General features: G+C 37.3%; 1 protein-coding gene across 1 annotated transcript in view; it reads right to left on the reverse strand.

Moving 5' to 3' along the window:
* LOC150096673 (twitchin-like) overlaps nucleotides 1-21507 on the reverse strand; it is a 2440784-nt gene that overhangs the window by 625046 nt on the left and 1794231 nt on the right. Inside the window, exon 98 of the mRNA XM_090408679.1 lies at nucleotides 19517-19714. Coding sequence (XP_090264805.1) covers nucleotides 19517-19714 — 198 coding nt within the window. The remainder of the gene's footprint in view (nucleotides 1-19516; nucleotides 19715-21507) is intronic.

A 21507-nucleotide genomic window follows, 5' to 3' on the forward strand; every position in this document is an offset into this window, starting at 1 on the left:
ATGAGGTATCAAATCATCCACCAATTGGTGAAAGTGACCATGAGGTGATTACTTGGGTGGTTGCCAGCAGTGAAAGTGACCATGAGGTGATTACTTGGGTGGTTGCCAGTAGTGCAAGGACCTCTGTGAAAAAAGGGTATATGTGGAACTACAAGGGTGGGGGTGATTATGAAAAGGTCCGGAGACAGCTTGCGGGTGTAGCATGGAATGAGGAGTTAGCTGGAAAGGAGATCAATGCAGCTTGGGGGATTTTCAAAGACTATTTGGTAGATGCGATGACTAAATGTATTCCAAGGATGAGAAGGTTAAATAAGGTAGGTGTGAGATGGATTAATAAAGAGATTAAGCATGCGATACAGAGAAAAAGGTCATTGTGGAGGCAGCATAAGAGAAGTGGAAGTAACCAATTTCATGAGGTCTACAAAGACCAGGCAAGGAGAGTGACTTGGTTGGTGAGAGTAGCTAAAGAGAGGTATGAATAGCAGGTAGCTAATGAAGCCAAAAAGAATCCTAGGGAGTTCTTTCTATATGTAGCCAGCAAAAGAAAGAATGATTATGGAAGGATGGCATTGATTGGAGGACATGGTATAAAGACAGCTGGTGCAGAATGTGTGGTGGAGATACTTAATGAGCAGTTCATAAAGATCTTTCAATCTTGTGAATGTGACTTCATGGAGAGATTGAGAGCAGTTGATGATGGGAGGAGAGACTGACTGTAAGTGAGCAAGAGTTGGGGGAGTTGAGTAAACTAGATGTAAATAAGGCTGTGGGACTTGATAATATATCACCGTGTATTCTGAAGGAATGTGCCAGAGAGTTGACACCTGTCTTGACATATTTTTTTAATACGAGTCTTGCACTCAGCCAAGTCTCTAAGGAGTGGAAGGAGGGCAAGATTGTGCCACTTCATAAAGGAGGTGATCGAACTCAAGCATCAAACTATAGGCCTATCTGTGTGTCAGGTGTTGTGGTTAAGTTGTTGGAGAAGCTTGTGAGAACTAGGATCCAGAGTTGGGTTGACAACAGTGGTATAATCTTTGATGGACAGCATGGATTTGCTAAAGGGAGGTCATGTTTTAGTAATCTACTTACTTATTACAATAAAGTGACTGCTTTCTTGGACAGAGGAGAGGGATACACAGTAATATACTTGGATTTCGCAAAGGCTTTTGATAGAGTACCTCATGATAAGTTGACAGTCAAACGAGAGCAGATGATGTTGGATATTAGATTAGTGCATTGGATTGGAGACTGGCTATCTGATAGGTATCAACAAGTTGTGTATGGGGGTGCAATATCCAGTAAAAGGAAAGTCACTAGTGGCATACCTCAGGGGTCTGTTTTAGGGCCATTACTATTTAACTTGTATATTAATGATATTGTCGAAGATTTGGATGGAGATATTCAGTTGTTTGCAGATGATGCAAAGTTGGGACGAACCATAAAGAGTAGTGAAGATGTTGTGGCCTTGCAAGAAGACTTGAATAAATTGAGTGAACGGGCAAGCAAATGGGGATATGAGTGCAATGTTGCAAAATGTAAGGTTTTAAAATTTGGAAAAGAAAGATGGGATGCAGAATTTATGCTTGGTGAGAATATATTGTTGGAGGTAGAGGAAATAAGAGATCTGGGGGTGATAGTGGATAGGGATCTAAAATTTTGGGGACACATCGCCAAAATTGTGAAGACAACACAAAGGCTTCTGGGAATGATGCAGAGGACACTGACGTAGAAGTAGGGAGATTCTTGTTCCGTTGTATAAGGCTTTGATTAGGCCACACATGGACTATTGTGCCCAGATTTGGTCACCAGATTTTCAGAAGAATGAAGAGATGTTGGAAAGGGTCCAAAGGCGACTGACTAAGGTAGTTTCTGACCTCTGGAATGTCGAGTATGAGGAAAGATTGAGAAGATGTAATTTGCAGAGTCTGGTGGACAGGAGGAGGAGGGGAGACATGATAGAGACCTACAAGTTGGTAAGGGGTTGTTATAGGATCAATGCTGAAGAAGTTCTACAACGAATAGCGGGAGATCAGGGGAGAACCAGAGGTCATCCCTGGAAACTGTATAAAGAGGGTGTGAGTAGGGGAGTGAGAGGCAGGTTTTTTTCGTGCAGAGTTGTGAATGATCGGAATGCCTTGTGAGAGCGTGGTGTCTGCAAGGAGTTTGAGTGTGTTTAAGACACGGTATGATGAGATGTGTGTGTGTGTAATAAAAGGACCTCCCAGATTAGTCTTTGACTCCATGAGGCCTTGGGAAATAATAATAATAATAATAATAATAACTTACTAGCATCATTCTTCTCTTCCAATTCCTGCACTGATGACATCAGAAAAACTCCCTCTACTCCACAAAGAACGGCTCCCTTCAAGTTGCTCATAGTCTTCCGACAAAAAGAAATCCACAGAATCCTTAATAACCTGAACACAAATAAGGCATTTGGTCCTGATGGTATCCTATCTATTGCATTAAAAAATTGTGCCCCTGAACTAACATCTATCCTGTATTGCCTCTTCAATCTATCCTATTCAATTGGCTTCTACCCTACAACATCGAAGCAGGTCCATATCCATCCCATAAAGAAAGGTGATTAAAGGCAGCCACCAAACTACCATCCAATTGCTCTCACTTCTGTTCTTTCCAAAATTATGGAGAAGGTCATCAACATAACTCTTGAACCACCTAGAGACCTACCAACTATTCAGTCTTTCACCTCCCCCCCCCCACTCTCTGGACTCAAGCCATGGAAAAATTTGGAGAATCTGACATGGCTGTGAGTTTCTCCAAATTTGGGAAGGCAGACCCATAGGTCTGCTTTCCCAAATTTGGAGAAAATCCTCTCTAAGATTGCTTGGTTCTATCCAGAAGAGGGTAATCCGTCTAGTCACTGATTCCTCTCTCATAAACCTGACAAACCCACTACAGATACTTTCATGGACAGTGCTCTACTGAATTGGACACTATTATCCCTCCACTCTCCTCCAAAATCATTAAAACAAGAGCCACTGCTGACCAACATCCTATTACAGTCCATCTTGAAATTCACTGAATCAACTTCATTGCCTCCTGTTTCATTCTATCTGCTTCTGTCCTTTAGAACAGTCTTACCTACTCTGCCTTCCCCAAAGATTACAACCCTCAGCTGTTCAAGCTGAATGTGAACAGACACCTACTTTTTTCAATTCCTCTTCTACGCACGCACACACAGATATAGGTTAATGTGCTATAGATCTTGTTGTATTTCATGTGTGTGTATCAGATATTAAAAAAAAAAGATAAATATAATTTACTTTCTATATTTTGACAAAGTCAAACTGCCATGATCAGGGAACAAGATGTGTAACTATCCGTGTGTTGAGGCTTAAGTGCTGTGAGGACATCATGTTGGAGGCTTAATGGATTGTATACAGCACTCAGAAAGGAATAAAAGAGAATTTAATACTTCCTATATTTCATTTCAGTCACTGAGATATCTTCAGGGATTACAAAAAAACTAATGTAACATATACACAAATATCACACAATATTAAGCCAACCACATGGGTGACTTTAAAGTCCTATCTAGGTGGAGCATCCTTGACGGGCAGTAGTATGTGGCTCGGAATGTAAGGTGGGATCTCTGATGATTAGTGTTTCCCAAATCTTAGGAAGCTTAATGCAACATATTTATTTAGATTTGATTGATTTCTGAGAGCAGTTGCAGATTCTAAAAATAGTCTCTCTTTTTTGATTTTTAGAATCTGCAGCAGATCTCAGAAATCAACCAAATCTAAATAAATGGGGTTGCATTAAGCTTCCTAAGATTATTCGCTTGTCATATTCACTTGTTTTAGATGAGAGCACAGATGTGAAGGATACAGCACAACTGTCTATCTTTGTCTGTGGCATTGATCAACAATTCAATGTGACAGAAGAACTGCTAGTACTCATACCTATGAAGGGAACGACGAAAGGCACTGATATTCTTGAAGCTGCCAAGAAAATGCTCCAGCGTTTTTCGCCCTCAGCTTAACCGACCTTGAGGGTGTGGTAACTGATAGTGCCCCTGCTATGGTGGGAAAGAACGAAAGGTTTGTTGCGCTGCTACGAAAAGAACCAGAATTAGAAGTAAAAGATTTCGTCCATTACCACTATTTAATCCACTAGAAGAATTTGTGCCCAAAAACTATTGGATTTGAGAATGTCATGAAAGTTATTATAACTCTTGTCAACATTATTTGGGCAATAGGATTGAATCATCACAATTTCAAGAGTGTTTGACCCAAGAGTGCGAAGCAGATCACGGTGATGTGGTTTATTATAGTGATATGCATTGGTTGAGCAGAGGGAAGGTTCTTAAAAGAGTCTTTGACTTAAGGAGCGAAATACAGCAGTTCATGCAAACCAAGGGGAAGCCGATTGTGGAATTCAATGATCTGAAGTGGATGACAGACTTTGCCTTGGTGAGCGACATCTCATTGCATATGAATGACCTAAATACGTGGCTACAATCCAAAGATCAACTGGTGCACACTCTGTTTGATCACATCAAAGCTTTTGTGGCCAAGCTCAAACTTTGGGAGGCACAACTCGCAAAAAAAGACTTAACTCATTTTCAGCTTCTCGCTGAGTCCAACTGTTCGTTTCTTGATGAATACGCTACAAAATTAGCAGTGTTGTGATGTGAGTTCGAAGAGAGATTTAGTGATTTTCATAACCAAAGTTTTCTTTAGATTTATTTTTAATGCCATTCAGTGTCAGTGCTGCCGAAATGCCAGGCTCAGTACAAATGGAGCTGCTTGAACTCCAAAACAACTCTTCTTTGTGAGAAAAATTATTCAACGTGCCCTTGCTTACATTTTACAAACACTACATTTCTGAGGATGCATTCCCTAATCTTTGCAGGCATGCTTTGATGATGTGTGCTTTCTTAGGAATCACATACTTATGTGAGCAGTTCTCCAGAATGAAGCATGTGAAGTCCAAAGACAAGAACTCAGATTACGGACCAACATCTCGAAAATACTCTGCACATAGTGACTTCCAAAATTGATGCCAACATCGACAAGCTGGTCAAGGAAAAACATTGCCAAGTTGCCCACTGAAAATTATAAAAAAATGAATATTTTCTTCATTAAATTATGTTTTTTCAAGTATTGATTGTATTTACTTATCATGAACCTGACTCCTACCTATGCTCTTAAAGCTGAGTTTGTTTAATTTTATAGCATTTTATGTAAAGTGTCAAATGCACAGCTTTCCTTATGAATCTGGAAAGCATCCTACAATTCTAAATACTGCAGGCCACTATAGCGTAGTGGTCCACGGGCTTCATTGAAATATTTTATGGGGCCTGTACTATCTGAAAGTTTGAAAACCCCTGACTTAGACCTATTGTGGATTCTATAGGCAGTCCTATGTATAAAATATGATGATTTTGTCTAACCTTCTCCGTCCCATCATTGTCCACTCTGCTTCTTTAATAAAAAGTTCCATAGAATTTCATACAAGAATAAAAAAACATTAGCTGTTTTAAGGATACTTGTGACATAAGACTGAATGATAAATGCACGTAAACACAAGAAAGATATTTAATTAACCAGATATTTCGGTCTGGAAATAGCAGACCATCCTCAGTGGTATTACAAGAACAGTTATAAAAAATACAAGCTAGAATATTAACAATAGATCGTGTAAAATAGAACAAGCCGTGTGATGTTATATCACTAAGTATGAAATGGAATATTTTGAAGTAGAGATATGATTAAAAAAAATTAACGAGTAATCTTGATTAGACTTTCCCAGATTTTTGATATAGATATACAGTCATTATGATTCAGGTTGGGACAATGGAGCAAGGCTTCCACGCTTTCCTTGAACAAATGTTCAAACCTATAACGGGATCTATGTAAGAGGCGAGTCCTGGACCAAAGGATGTTATGGTCAGTTTCAATCTCATGCTGAGCCAATCCAGACTTTTCAGGTTTGTTGTGAAGAATGGAGGATTGATGTTCTTGGATTCTTTTTTCAAGAGAACGTCCAGCCTGTCGAAACTCATTTTGCAAGACTTCCTAGATTTTATGGTCTTCCAAAGATTCATAAGATTGACTATCCTCTCCGTCCAATAGTAGATTGTATTGATTCTCCTACTTACTGTATAGTCAAATATTTAGCTAAATTATTGAAATCTTACATTGGCAACTCTAATTCTTTTTTAAAGAACTCTTCACATTTCTTAGAAAAATTTAAAAATGTCTCATTACAACCTACAGATCTTATGGTTAGCTTTGATATAGAATCTTTATATACCAATGTACCTCTCAAGGAAACTTTCAAATTACTTGCTGACATCTTTCCTGAAGACATTATAAAACTGTTCGATTTCGTAATACATTCTGGATATTTCGTAAGTCAAAATAAATTTTACAGCCAAGTAGAAGGAACGGCCACGGGGAGTCCTCTTTCTCCTGCTTTAGCCAACTTTTATTTAGAACATTTAGAAAAAGTTCTCTTCTCATCTATTTTCCCTCAACCATCCTTTTGGGTAAGATATATAGATGACATCTTTACTATTTGGCCACATAGCAAAAACTCTTTACCTTCTTTTTTAAACAGTATCAATTCCTTGTATCATCATATAAAGTTTACTATGGAAATAGAAGAAAACAACCAGTTATCTTTTTTAGATGTTCTCCTCATCCGGTCACCTTCAAATATTCTTACATCTACATAACTGGTAATTAGTTTACGGAATTAACAATGTATATAAAGTATATTAATTAAAGGTAACTTTAATGAATAACTTCTATATTTCAGCAACGTCACGTTGCCATCTTCAGGAACATAAAGATATGGTATGTGCACGCAGGCACTAACAAAAGCAAATGAGGAAGAAAGCAAGAAACTAATATTGTTTCTAAAGTCCTAATGGTGCCCTCCAGACAACCAAATTAGCCCGCCAGAGGGCACCATTAGGACTTCAGGAACAATATTAGTTTCTTGCTTTCTTCCTCATTTGCTTTTGTTAGTGCCTGCGTGCACATACCATATCTTTATGTTCCTGAGGATGGCAACATGACGTTGCTGAAATATAGAAGTTATTCATTAAAGTTACCTTTAATTAATATACTTTATATGCATTGTTAATTTTGTAAACTAATTACCAATTATGTATGACCAACGTATAAGCCTTGCTACTAGTCTTACATCTACAGTATACAGGAAACCAACGTTCACAGGTTGTTATATTCTTAAAGAATCAGTCTATCATCCATGTCAAAAAACAGGAATTATAAAATGCCTCATCAGAAGAGCAAAAACTAATTGTTCTACCTTTGATTATCTACAGAAAGAACTTTTTACTATCCAACAACACATGAAACTCAATGGCTTTTCTGAAAAAAGTACTCAACATCTTCTCAATTCTTATAATCCTCCACAAAACAACAAAGTTTCAATACGTCGAGTGCCAATTCCTTGTATTTCTGGTATTTCAGAACCTATCGCAAGAATTTTAAAGAAATATGATTTAACAGCTACTTATTCACCTATTAACAAATTGTCTTCTCATTTTCCTTCTCCTAAAGACAAACACTCAACTTTATCTCTTCCTGGAGTTTATCAAATTCTGTGCAACTGTGATCTATCCTATTTTGGACAGACTGGACGTTCTCTTGAAAAAAGAATCCAAGAACATCAATCCTCCATTCTTCACAGCAAACCTGAAAAGTCTGGATTGGCTCAGCATGGGATTGAAACTGACCACAACATCCTTTGGTCCAGGACTCGCCTCTTACATAGATCCCGTTATAGGTTTTAACGTTCGCTCCATCATCCCAACCTGAATCGTAATGACTATATATCTATATCAAAAATCTGGGAAAGTCTAATCAAGATTACTCATTAATTTTTTTTTTTTTTAATCATGTCTCTACTTCAAAATATTCCGTTTCATACTTAGTGATATAACATCACGTAGCTTGTTCTATTTTAAATGATCTATTGTTAATATTCTATCTTTGTATTTTTTATAACTGTTCTTGTAATACCACTGAGGATGGTCTGCTATTTTCAGACCGAAATATCTGGTTAATCAAATATCTTTCTTGTGTTTACCTTTCTTGTGTACATTTATCATTCATAAAAAACATTAAACTAGCAAATACAGACATGTTAGTAAGCTTTGATATGAATACTCTATGGGTTTCATTATATAACAAAAAAAAAAAAAACTGTTTTCCGTTTGGTTGGCTAATTTGCTTATAAATTTCCTGGTTACTCTCCTTCACATTACCAGGTCTATAACAACATTCAACAAAGTATTTCATTCTACTCACCTCTAACCTCACACAATACTGCTCCAAACCATTACCACTATTTTCCCCTTGCATCTCTACCTTGTATGGACATAACTCTTCTTCTATCATCAATATCACTCCGCTTCTCTTTTTACCTTTCCCATCTTCACGAAATATATCATACTCTTGCATCTCTATTCCTGTCAGGCTGTCATCCTCATGAATCAATCAATGCAACCATTTTGTTTCCCTTGTTACTTATACTTCTGACATTCATATATAAATATATGAATCCATAATATGACATTCCTGGATCTATAACAAATATCACTAACACCTTTAATTAGATGTGACTTCTCCATACTTTTTCTTGAGCCAATTCGTTTTCTTCTTACTCATTCCAGAACCCTCTTCAAATCCAACTGTTTTTCCTTCACCCCAGATCATCTTCTTCTATCTTTGTCTGAACACACATTCACATCTTCTTGGAGCATCCACCTTTCTCACGATGTGTTCCACCCCTCGAAAGGTTGGATGAGAAAGGAAAGTCACTAGCGGAGTGCCTCAGGGATTTGTTTTAGGGCCATTACTGTTTAACTTGTATGTTAATAATATAGGTGAAGATTTGGATGGAGATATTCAGTTGTTTACAGATGATGCAAAGTTGGGACGAACCATGAAGAGTAGTGAGGATGTTGTGACCTTGCAGGAAGACTTGAATAAATTGAGTGATTGGGCATGGAAATGGGGATGTGAGTTCAATGTTGCAAAATGTAAGGTTTTAAAATTTGGAAAACAAAGATGGGATGCTGAATTTATGCTTGGTGAGGAAACATTGTTGAAGGTGGAGGAAATAAGAGATCTGGGGGGTGATAGTGGATAAGGATCTGAAATTTGGCTATACTGCTGGAAGGCAGATGTGACTTAACTATGAGAGGACTGTATGTTGTGCATTGACAGCCCTTTAGTAGCCCATGTTAATACATGGGCTACTAAAGTTGTAAAACTAATCCAGAAAATTGCTGCTATAACGAAAGGAATTTTGACAAGTATAGAGAAGAACATGATACATGCATAGTATACGTATAATATTAGTAATTAGTATTAAGTAATGCTAATGTTATCTGTCGTACCAGAAGTAAGAACTAATATATAGTTAGTAATTATGACTCTACTTCCATTTTTGTATACTTTCTTAATTTTAGCTTCTTTCTAGTTTGAAGGAATCATCCAAAAGGAAAATGATGACTACAGTAGAGAGAAGAGAATTATTATTACTATTACTGCTGTTATTATTATCCTAAGACCCCATGGAGTCAAAGACTCATCTAGGAGGTCCCTTTTTCATATACACAAATCATCATACTGTACATTAAACACATTCAAATTCTCTGTAAAACACCAAAGTCTCAGGCAAGGCATTCCAATCATTCACAACTCTGCATGCAAAAAAACTGCTTCTCACCCCCTTGTTCTTGACACCCTCTTTATACAGATTCCAAGAATGACCTCTTGATCTCCTCTGATCTCCCACCATTTTGTGTAAAACTTCTTCAACACTGATCCTATGAACAATTATATCACTCCCTTCCACTAGACTCTGTAAATTGAATCTTCTCAACCTTTCCTCATATTTAACATTCCAGAGATCAGAAACTACCTTAGTCAGTTGTCTCCGAATCCTCTCCAACATTTCTGTCTTAGTGACCAAATCTGTACAGAGTATTCCATGTGTAACCTAATCAGAGCCTTATACAATGGAACAAGAATCTCCTTACTTCTACAAGTCAGTGTGCTCCACATCATTCCTATAATTCACTGTGTTATCCTCACAATTTTGGCAGTGTGTCCTCTAAATTTTAGATCCTTATCCACAACACCCTAAGATCTCTTATTTCCTCCACCTCCAACAATATATCAGGATTGGCTGACTGATAGATATCAGAGAGTTGTGTATGGTGGGGCAATATCAAGGAAGCAGAAGGTTACAAGTGGGGTTCTACAGGGCTCAGTACTGGGACCTGTATTGTTCAACCTTTATATTAATGATATTGTCAATGGATTGCAAAGGGACACTCAGTTGTTTGCAGATGATGTGAAGCTGGGAAGGGTTATCAGTAATAGTACAGATGTGGCAGCCCTGCAAGAGGATTTGAATAAACCCGACAGATGGGCAAATGAATGGGGGTCTCTGGTCTCAGCAGCAAAATGTAAAGTCTTGAGGTTCGGTATCCATCGATGGGAGGATGCATACTCGATTGGAGAAGCTGTACTGGAGGAGGTAGGGGAGATGAGATCTGGGGGTGATGATTGATGGAAAACTGAAATTCAGGGAGCATATTGCAAAAGTGGTGAGGGTAACTCAGAGGATTGCTGCAATACTGAGAAGGATGCCAACCTGAAGAGATAAAAGAGTTATTATTCCGTTGTATAAGACTCTGATCAGACCACACTTAGACTATTTTTCTCAGATTTGGTCCCCAGGATTTGAAGGGGATAAATTGACTGTGGAAAGGGTACAGATAACAAAGATGGTTTCAGGACTGTACAATATGAGTCATGAGGATCGACTGAGGGAATGTGGACTGCAGAGTTTGGTGGATAGAAGAAGGAGAGGTGATATGATCGAGACTTTTAAACTGTTGAGAGGCGGTTACAGGGTAGACATTGGAGAGTTCTTTCACTTGGTAGAATGGCAGGAAGGAACAATGAAAAGGGGCCATCCCTGGAAGTTATGAAAGAAGGCTGTGTGTAAGAGGGTAAGGAGTGGTTTCTCTGCATGGAGGGTGGTTAAACCTTGGAATGCATTGCCTGAGAGAGTGGTTGAAGCGGGAACCATCAATGGGTTGAAGGAGTGGTATGATAAACTTTGCGTTTCCTAAAAACGACCTTCCACCATGAGTCTTTTGACTCCATGGAGTCTTGGATAATAATAATAATAATATCTCCACCAAGCATAAATTCTACACCCCATATTTGTTTCTCAAATTTTGAAACCTTACATTTTGCAACACTGAACTGGTATCCCCATTGCAGTATCCATTCACAGAATCTATTCAAGTTTTCTTGTAAGGCCACAACATTTGCTCTACACTTCATAATTCACTTCAACTTTGCATTATCTGAAAACAACTGAATATCCCCATCCAAATCTTCCCCAATATCATTAACATACATTTAAGCAGCAATGGTCCTAAAGCAGACCTCAGAGAAACACCACTAGTGACTTTCCTCTTCTATGATATTGCTCCCCCATACACAACTCGTTGATACCTATCACATAGCCAATCTCCAGTTCAATGCACTAGTCTAATATAAAACCCCATCTGCTCCAGTTTGATTATCAACTTATCATGCAGTAATCTATCAAAATCCTTTGTGAAATCTAAGTATACTACTGTGTATCCATCCCATAACAAGTGACACACATACTGTATAGGCCTACAATTTGATGCTTGAGTTCTATTGCCTCTCTTATGAAGTTGCACAATCATGCCATCCTCCTTTAAGCAAATATATCAAGACAGATGCCAACTCCCTTACACATTCTTTCAAACAAGTGGTGATATATTATGATGTATGTTCATTTCCCCTATATCTCTTCCTCACAAACAGTCAGTTCTCCTCCTCATCATCAACTGTTCTCAAACTCTAAATGATGTCACATTCAAAGAATGAAAGACCTTTATGAACTGCACATTAAATATTTCCTATGCATAAGATTTAGTATAACTATATCCTCTGCAACAATTGTTCTTATACCATTTTCTCCAGTCAGTGTCATTGTTCCATAATTTTTTTTTTTTGCTGGCTACATATCAAAAGAACTCCCTGGAATACATTTTGGCTTCATTAGCTTATTGCTGCTTATACCTCACTTTTGCTACCCTTACCAACCAAGTCACCCTCCTTGCCTGTTCTCTGTAATTCCTCATGGAATTGATTATTATCACTCCTATTATGTAGCCTCCATTGTGCCTTTTTCCTCTGTATCACATGCTTAATCTCTTCATTTCACACCTACTCTTATTTAACCTTCTGACTACTGGAATATATTTAGACATCGAATATCACCCAAGAAGCATTGATCTTCCTTCCAGCCAACCTCAATCCATGCTACACCTGCTTCTCATTATCATCAACCTTGTAGTTCTATATATACCCTTTCCTCAGAGAGGCTAATATCCAATCCCATCTGCTCCAGTTTGATTATCAATTTATCATTCAGTAATCTATGAAAATCCTTTATGAAATCTAAATATTCTACTGTGTATCCATCTCACAACAACTGACACACATATAGGCCTACAATTTGATGGTTGAGTTTTATTGCCGCTCTTATGAAGCTGCACAATCTTGCCTTCCTTACACTTCTTTAAGCAAATATGTCAAGACAGATGCCAACACCCTTACACATTCTTTCAAACAAGTGGTGATATATTAATATCACCAATTGTTTTCGTTTCATTAGCTTACTTCTGCTGCTTATACTTCACTTTTGCTACCCTTACCAACCAAGTCACCCTCCTTGCCTGTTCTCTGTAATTCCTCATGGAATTGCAGATTTGCCTTGTTTCTTACACTTCTACCATTTCTTACACCTCACATTGCTGGCAACCACCTGGGTAATCACTTGATCATCACTCTCACCAACTGATTTGAAACCTTATCTATAATAACATCCTCTAATAAAATAATCAAATCCAAGACCCTCAATCTTTGTGCCCTCTGCCTGAGGTAATTGTCCCTCAAAACTAAAGAAATTCATTTTCTTTCCTTCCAGTTGCTATTTTGTCATTCCAGTCTATATTGCCATAATTAAAATTGTCCATAATGATCACACTTTTCTTATTTACTTAGCTAATTTGATTATACATTTCATTGTCACTACCATCCACATTATGAGGTCTATAACAACATCAGCCTAAGTATATCATTATATTCTCCTCTATTTCACACCATGCTGTTTCAAAACCACTGCCACTATTTCCTTCTTGCATCTCTGCCTTGTATGGAGTGTTAATGGCACTCCACCTCCCTTTTTATCCTTTTTATCTTCATGAAACTCATCATATTCTTCCATTTCTATTCCTGTCAGGATGCCATCCTCATCTAACCATGTCTCACTTATTCCAACAATTTTTGGGTGAATAAACTGAATTAATGCAATCATTTTATTTGCCTTGTTTCTTACACTTCTACCATTAGTATACAAACATAACAGCCCATTCCTGGATCTATAACAAATTTCACTGATACCACTTATTAGATGTGACTTCTCCATACCTAACTCAAGCCATTTCTTTTTCTTCTTATTCATCTTAGAATCTTCTTCAAATCCAACATCCCAGGTCATGCCCATCCCATTTTGTCTAAACATGCATGCACATCCTCTTGGAGCATCAACCTTTCTCACGCTGTGTTCCCCTCTCCACCCTGTTTTTCTTGCTTACTTGTTCTCTCTTTCTTTATACTCATGCTACCTTGTACTTGTTCTCTCTTTCTTTATTCTCATACTACCCCCTCCCCCTCCTTCATTCCTAACCACCACTTCAATCTCTCCTTCCTTACTCTTCTGCTCTTTCACATTGTTTCTTACTTGATCAGATTCATTCTCTGCACTCATTTCTCTACCTTCCAGCAGCAGTCTTAACCAAATGACTCACATCAAAATCATTCAAATGCAGTCCATCACTCTTAATCAGCTCAACTGGTCCTTGAAATTCATTCCACACATTAACAAACTGCACTCCTTTCTCCTGACACATTTCCACTAATATATCATTCACAATGTTCACTCTCCACCTTATTTCATCATTGCCATACCTGGGCAACACTAGATTACCTTTCTTATCACACTGTTATCTTTTATACTTATCCACAACCTTCTGATATCCAATCTTATGTGGTCCTTGTTCCCAGTTGTCATTTGTCTCTATTACCATTACCAATTCATTTGTTCGCTTACTCCTCATATCCAATGTCTCAGTCACTCTATTCATTTTACCTCCTGGAAAGCATGCCTTGTGCATCTTCTCATTTACCATACCTGTAATAATCGAATCCCATACAACACCACTCGTGGGTCTTTTATTACCTCTTTTATACTGATATAATTCACTTTCATCAACTTCTCTCTTCCATACATATCTGGAATTCTTTTAATTTCACTCTGCACCCTGAGCTTTCAAATCTTGCATCACATATTCACTCTCCGAATTTTATTGCCAGCCATACATGCTTGTTCGACGCAAATTTCCACTCACCCTCTTACCTTAAAAGGCACTCTGTTTTTCAACTTCCCCTACATTTGTATCGCTTTCATCATTCTTACCATCATGACTTATTTTTCATGGTATTAACAACACCACACAGTTTTATCACAAATATGTTTTATTAACACTTATATTTTACTGATTTTCAACTCAGCATCATCAGAGCACAACACACTTGTACACGAGACAGTTAGTAAGTGAAACAATATAATCAAAAGACAAAAGATCTAAAGTCCTATTTTTGGTGCTCTCTAACGAGGGAAAAAAAAAAAAAAAAACTATGCAGAAGTTTTTCTTAGGATAACCGTCTCCCAAATTTTTGGCAAATTAATGCAACCATATTTGTTAAGGTTGGGAGAATTCTTCAAAGCCATTGCTGACTCAAAAAATAATCTTTCAGATCTATATAGCACATTCATTTTCCTCCATCGAATCCTGTGTGAAGGAGTGTCCAAAGCGTGGTCTGCCAGTCCTGACTTGCCATAGTAATAGTAGCGAATGTATCTTTCATGTTCTTCCAGGCAGATGTTCACTGATCTTTCTGTTTGCCCAAAATAGGCCAAGTCACACTCACAAGGAACTTCATACTCCTGGGTGTGCTAAAGGGTGAAGTTTATATTTAGGCGAGCGGATCAGAGTTGCCAGCTTGACATGAGGTTTGAAAGTGGTGCGAAGGCCATGTTTCAACAATACTTTGGCTATCTTTTCCAATGTACCTCTGATATAGGGAATAGAAATGGTCATGTTGTATTCTTGTGTATTAAGGGAGGGCAGAGTAATGGGCTTATATAGTATTTTATCTATTTTGTAGGGATTGTAGCCATTGGCTAAGAACGTATGGTGCAGATATTGGAGTTCTGTGGTCAGAGCTGTATCATTAGAACAAATGGCTCTGGCTCTGTGTGTAAGTGTTTTTAAAATGCCATACTGTTGGACTGGATGATGATGTGATTGTTTATGTAGGTATCTTCCTGTGTGTGTGTGTGTAGGCTTTCTGTAAATAGAAAAAAGATAGTGATCCATTTGAAAGGTGGGTGGGTGTGTCAAGAAATGGTAAACAGTTATTTGATTCTTTTTCTACTGTGAAGTGGATTTTGGGGGTGTTGGCTGTTTAGGTAGGTGATAAAAGCATCCAAAGTGTCTTGTCCGCACTTGTTGCTTGTATGTAGCTGTGGTAAGTACTTTATTTTCAAAGTGTTCCAACATGTTAAATCCTGAAATGTGGACAGTCCTACAGCACATCTCCGAAGTTGCAGCCAAAAAAGAATTCACAAAAGTGAAAAGAAAACACCCAAAGAAATATGAACTCCCACAGCAATGCCAATATACGAAGTCCTGACTGCAACTTTGCCGAGACCACGTGGTCATAAACCTATCGTCGGAAATACTCATTCAAGAAGCCAAGAACGCTCTCAGTCTAGGACATAACTTTGCTGTCACGCCCAAACAAATTCCTAAACTAGAAATCATGATGAAAGTAGAACAGGGTATCCACGATCTTCTGTCAGTAATGGCCAATAATTTGCGACCAGATATAGCAAGTATTCTAAACAAGGCTAAGCCTCCAAAAAGCAATATGCCACGTAAGCAAATAACTGCCCTAAAAAAGTTATATAATAATAAAAATATTATTATTACAAAAGCCAATAAAGGAAATGCAATAGTTATCATGAATCAAGAAGAGTATAACAATAAAATTCAAGAGCTCCTATGTGACAGCTCCATGTATCAAATCATACATCGAGACTCGATGTCTCAAAAGAAAAAAGTCCGAAAATTACTGAAAAAAGTGTCATCATGGCCCAAAGAAATCATCAGGAAAATAAAACCAATTCATGTTAAACCATCCCATATTTATGGATTACCAAAAATCCACAAAATTAATATCCCCCTACGCCCCATAGTCGATAGCATAGACTATGAGGCATAGGGGGATATTAATATAGCATAGTCCCACATATAAACTGGCCCGGCATTTAGCCAAGTTGCTTGCCCCCCCTTTACTGGCAACTCCTCTACGTTTGTAAAAAATTCAGTCCATTTCAAAACACTGGTTAAAAATCTAATCCTAAAAGATTCAGATATAATGGTTAGTTTCGATGTCACCTCCTTATTTACCAATGTACCACTTATAGACACTCTTGATTTAATCAAGTCTAAATTTCTCCCTGGCTTTTTTGAATTATTTCAATTTACCGTGAATGCAGATTACTTTACATGGGGAGGAAAATTCTACAAACAGATTAATGGTACTGCTATGGGTTCCCCCCCCCCCCCTCTCCACTCTTAGCAAATTTTTACATGGAACACTTCGAAAACAAAGTACTTACCACAGCTACATACAAGCCACAAGTGTGGTTATGCTATGTAGATGATGTGTTTGTCATCTGGCCCCACGGACAAGACACTTTGAATGCTTTGTCACCTACCTAAACAGCCAATACCCCCAAAATCCACTTCACAGTAGAAAAAGAATCAAATAACTGTTTACCATTTCTTGACACACCCACCCACCTTTCAAATGGATCACTATCTTTTTCTATTTACAGAAAGCCTACACACACACAGGAAGATACCTACATAAACAATCATATCATCATCCAGTCCAACAGTATGGCATTTTAAAAACACTTACACACAGAGCAGAGCCATTGTTCTAATGATACAGCTCTGACCACAGAACTCCAATATCTGTGCCATACGTTCTTAGCCAATGGCTACAATCCCTACAAAATAGATAAAATACTATATAAACCCATTACTCTGCCCTCCCTTAATACACAAGAATACATGACCATTTCTATTCCCTATATCAGAGGTACATTGGAAAAGATAGCCAAAGTATTGTTGAAACATGGCCTTCGCACCACTTTCAAACCTCATGTCAAGCTGGCAACTCTGATCCGCTCGCCTAAATATAAACTTCACCCTTTAGCATACCCAGGAGTATGAAGTTCCTTGTGACTGAGACTTGGCCTATTTTGGGCAAACAGGAAGATCAGTGAACATCCGCCTGGAAGAATATGAAAGATACATTCTCTGCTATTACTATGGCAAGTCAGGACTGGCAGACCATGCCTTGGACACTCCTTCACACAGGATTAGATGGAGGAAAACGAATGTGCAATTTAGGAGTCGTTATAGATCTGAAAGATTATTTTTTGAGTCAGCAATGGCTTTGAAGAATTCTCCCAACCTTAACAAATATGGTTGCATTAATTTGCCAAAAATTTGGGAGACGGTTATCCTAAGATAAACTCCTGCATTTTTTTTTTTCTCTCGTTAGAGGGCGCCAAAAATAGGACTTTAGATCTTTTGTCTTTTGCAATTATATTGTGCTCTGATGATGCTGAGTTGAAAATCAGCAAAATATAAATGTTAATAAAACATCTTTGTGATAAAAGTGTGTGGTGTTGTTAATATCGTTTAAAATAAGTCATGAATAACCATCAACACCTAAGCTTATCTGTTAGATTCTTACCATCAATTTAAATTCATCAGATTGCTTGTTTGCTTTTTCAAAACTTTTTTTTTGCCAAATTTTTCCTGTTCTTTTACACTGTTCCCCTTCACTATCAGATGAGTACTCATCTTTCTCATGGCATTCTCACTACTGACACGTTCAATTACTAATACACTACTGCTCATCAAGTACTTATTCAGATCACACTTCATGCACACCCTACTTGTATCCACCTTAAATATCCATAATTTATCTGCGTAATCGAATGAATACATATATCACACTTCACATTTCAGAAAATGAGTAAAATTAAAATTAAACTCCTGTAAAGATAAAACCATGCCATCTTTTCTTCGCCAGTTACTGTACTCCACTCTAAGTTTAATGATTTTGGAAAGAAATGATCCCAGACCTTAGAAATACTGCAAGCATACAAGTTTTATAGCAACTATTATTTATAAAGCACCTCCGTAGCATAATTGGAAGAACAATGGTACATTGCGCCCTTCGATTGGAAAAGGCCTGAGTTCGATTCTCGTCGTAATGAGAGGAATCTTTATATGGACTTTTTCAATTGAAGGCGAGTTAGTCGATCTCATACGGAGGTAGCAGGGTTTTTTCTCCCGGAAACTCAGGGTTTTCTTCCCACATACAGACAAATTGGCCCCTCAGAATACACGCAATTTACACACAAAAAATACTTGTTGTGGTGGTGGTGGGCGGTAGATGGCACTGATATAGTTGATTTGTAGTAGAAGTTAGGTAGTAGTGGAGAAGGAGAGTTGTACAGTAGGTGTCCTCCTGCGATGAGTCTTCGGACTCCTTGGAGGTGTCACGAATAATAATAATAATAATAATAATAATAATAATAAACACACTTATTTACAATTAATTATTCCAACTTATCTGAAACGGGAGCCTTCTTTACACAAACCCTCCGGTGAAAAAGTCACCTATATATTAATGGGAATATGCTGGATCTATCTGTAGTCTTCAGATCCCCAGCCATAACCAGTTAACTGCACTACTTAGCAAAATAAACGTTTTTTAAAACTAATTTTAGTAAAAATAAATAAATAAATAAAAATAAAAACAAGTTAACTGCAACAGGCAGCATACCTAATACATAAGACATGACAGAGAATGTATTTCTTGGTACCCACTGATGAGACTTTCATAAAGGTAAAAAATTGGTTTTTGACAGTGGCCCTCCCACAGCATTATGCACATCTGAAAGGAAGTGTGCTTTGTGTTTTGGGATATTAAGGAAATTAATGTGAAGTCATAGCCTCTATATACAAGTTGCCTAGTTGTGAAGATACTTCACAAGGCAACTTTGGATTAAACAAGAGCATAACTGCTTGGAAAGTTTAATGGCAGAGAACATATAAGTAAATAAATAAATATGCACAGTATATAGGTATTTACCACAAATTTATTCTTATTGCATTCTAAAACACTATAATAATAAGCATATATTAAATTGTCATGAATGAACTTACCAATAACTTCTCTGACTTTAACAGGCATAGTGCACATACTTGGATCACTTTTTCCTGCAGCATTAACAGCAATTACACGGAACTCATATTCATTTCCTTCAATAAGGTTAAGAACAGTGAAATCACAGTCAGGTGACATATAATCATTAGCCCTTATCCATGTGGGACAGCTGGCTTCCCGCCTTTCAATAATATATCCTGTAAAAAATAAAAGATCAAAGACTATTATTATAATAGGATATGTTATCATTATCATCATCATCAAATTCTTGACCTACTGATGAGACTCCATAAAGGTGTACCCTTGGGGTGTACAGGATATTATTATAGTGCTACATAAAATGTTACATCATTACTAACTCACTATCAACAATTTATCTCTTATCTGTCAAGAATCAAATATTATCAGATCTTATATTTCTGTTGTCTAAGGTACTTATTTACTGTATCAATCCACCTAAATCTTGGTTTTATTCTGAACCTTTTTCCTGCCAATCTTGCAAAGAACACTTGTTTTGTAAATCTTTCCTGTTCCATTCTGTTTAAGTGACAGTACCACCTGAGATTAGCTCTACTATTGGCATCAATATCAATACCATTTTTAGTATGTTATTGTCATTAATGCATTCTGTTCACTCCCCTAATCTTTCTCAGAACTCTCATATCTGTAATTTCCACTCTTTGGTCAAGTGTTTTATTTTTAACCCACTCACAGCTCCATAAATTAAAACTGGTTTGAACAATGTATAGCAAAGTATAAAAAATTTGAATAATGTTTTGTATACAACTAATTTAGTATTTTGACTAATTTCTCTTTTATTCTATGTAAATTTATTCAGTTGACTTTCTGCCATACCACCTTGGCCAATTCTGTTGTCTATTTCCATATTTAATTTGCCATCTTCACTTTGTAATGTGCCTTAGTAGCTGATAAGTTTTACTTGTTCTACAGGTTCTCCATTCAGACTACAGTTGATAATTTCAGTGGTTCTGGTTATTTTCATTGTCTTTTTATCGCTGATTTTCATACCAAATTGATTACAACAGTATTCAAATTAGTACTTATACTGAATTTATTTAGACGTATAACATCATTTATATAGCGTAAAGAGCTGAGATTAACATCTTCAGTTTTGACATCAGATTTAATACCACTTTCCTTCATAATGTCATCCATATTATTATTATTAACAGAGACCTCCAGGGAGTCAGGGACTCATTTAGAGAGGCCACATACTACATACACCAGATATCATACTTATTCTTGAATTCATTCACACTTCTTTCACTCACAACATCCAATTGCAATCCATTCCAATCACACACCACCCTATTAGAAAGAAAAATCTAGCCCTCATCCCCTTTTTAGTGGCATTCATTCTCAGCTTCCAAGGATGCCCATTTTTCCTTTACCTACCCTCCATAAATTGAAAAATTTCATCAACTGAAATTTCAAATTCTCTACAAATTCAGTAACTCTACAAATTTTCAATCTGTCTTCATAATCGAGATGACCAAATCAGATGTAATAAAAGTCAGATGTAATAAAATCAGATGTAATAAAATAATAAAAGTCTATCACCCAAGGGAGGATATCTCTGTACCTGTAGCAATAACTGATGTGAGAATTGAAGTTAATGAATCAGAGGTACTTAGTATATTGCAGAATTTAAATGCAAACACTGCTGTAGGTTTAGATAGAATATCAGCTCGGGTGTTACGTGAATATGCAAAGGAATTGTCAACACCTCTCACTTGGTTATTTAACTTAAGTTTGAACTCTGGTATGGTCCCCAGGGAGTGGAAGGAAGGCAAAGTGGTTCCTTTGATTAAAGGTGGCTCTAAGACTGTGGTTGTTAATTACAGACCAATCACCATCTTGGGAGTGGTGGTAAAAGTATTGGAAAAGTTGGTTAAGGACAGAATTCAAGAATGGGTGGATCAGAATATGATATTCTATAGGTGGCCAACATGGTTTTGTTAAAAGTCAG

The sequence above is a fragment of the Typopeltis vanoorti genome, chromosome 18 (genome assembly GCF_054136105.1).
Source record: "Typopeltis vanoorti isolate ZY-2024b chromosome 18, IOZ_Tvanoo_1.0, whole genome shotgun sequence".
Taxonomy (NCBI): domain Eukaryota; kingdom Metazoa; phylum Arthropoda; class Arachnida; order Uropygi; family Thelyphonidae; genus Typopeltis; species Typopeltis vanoorti.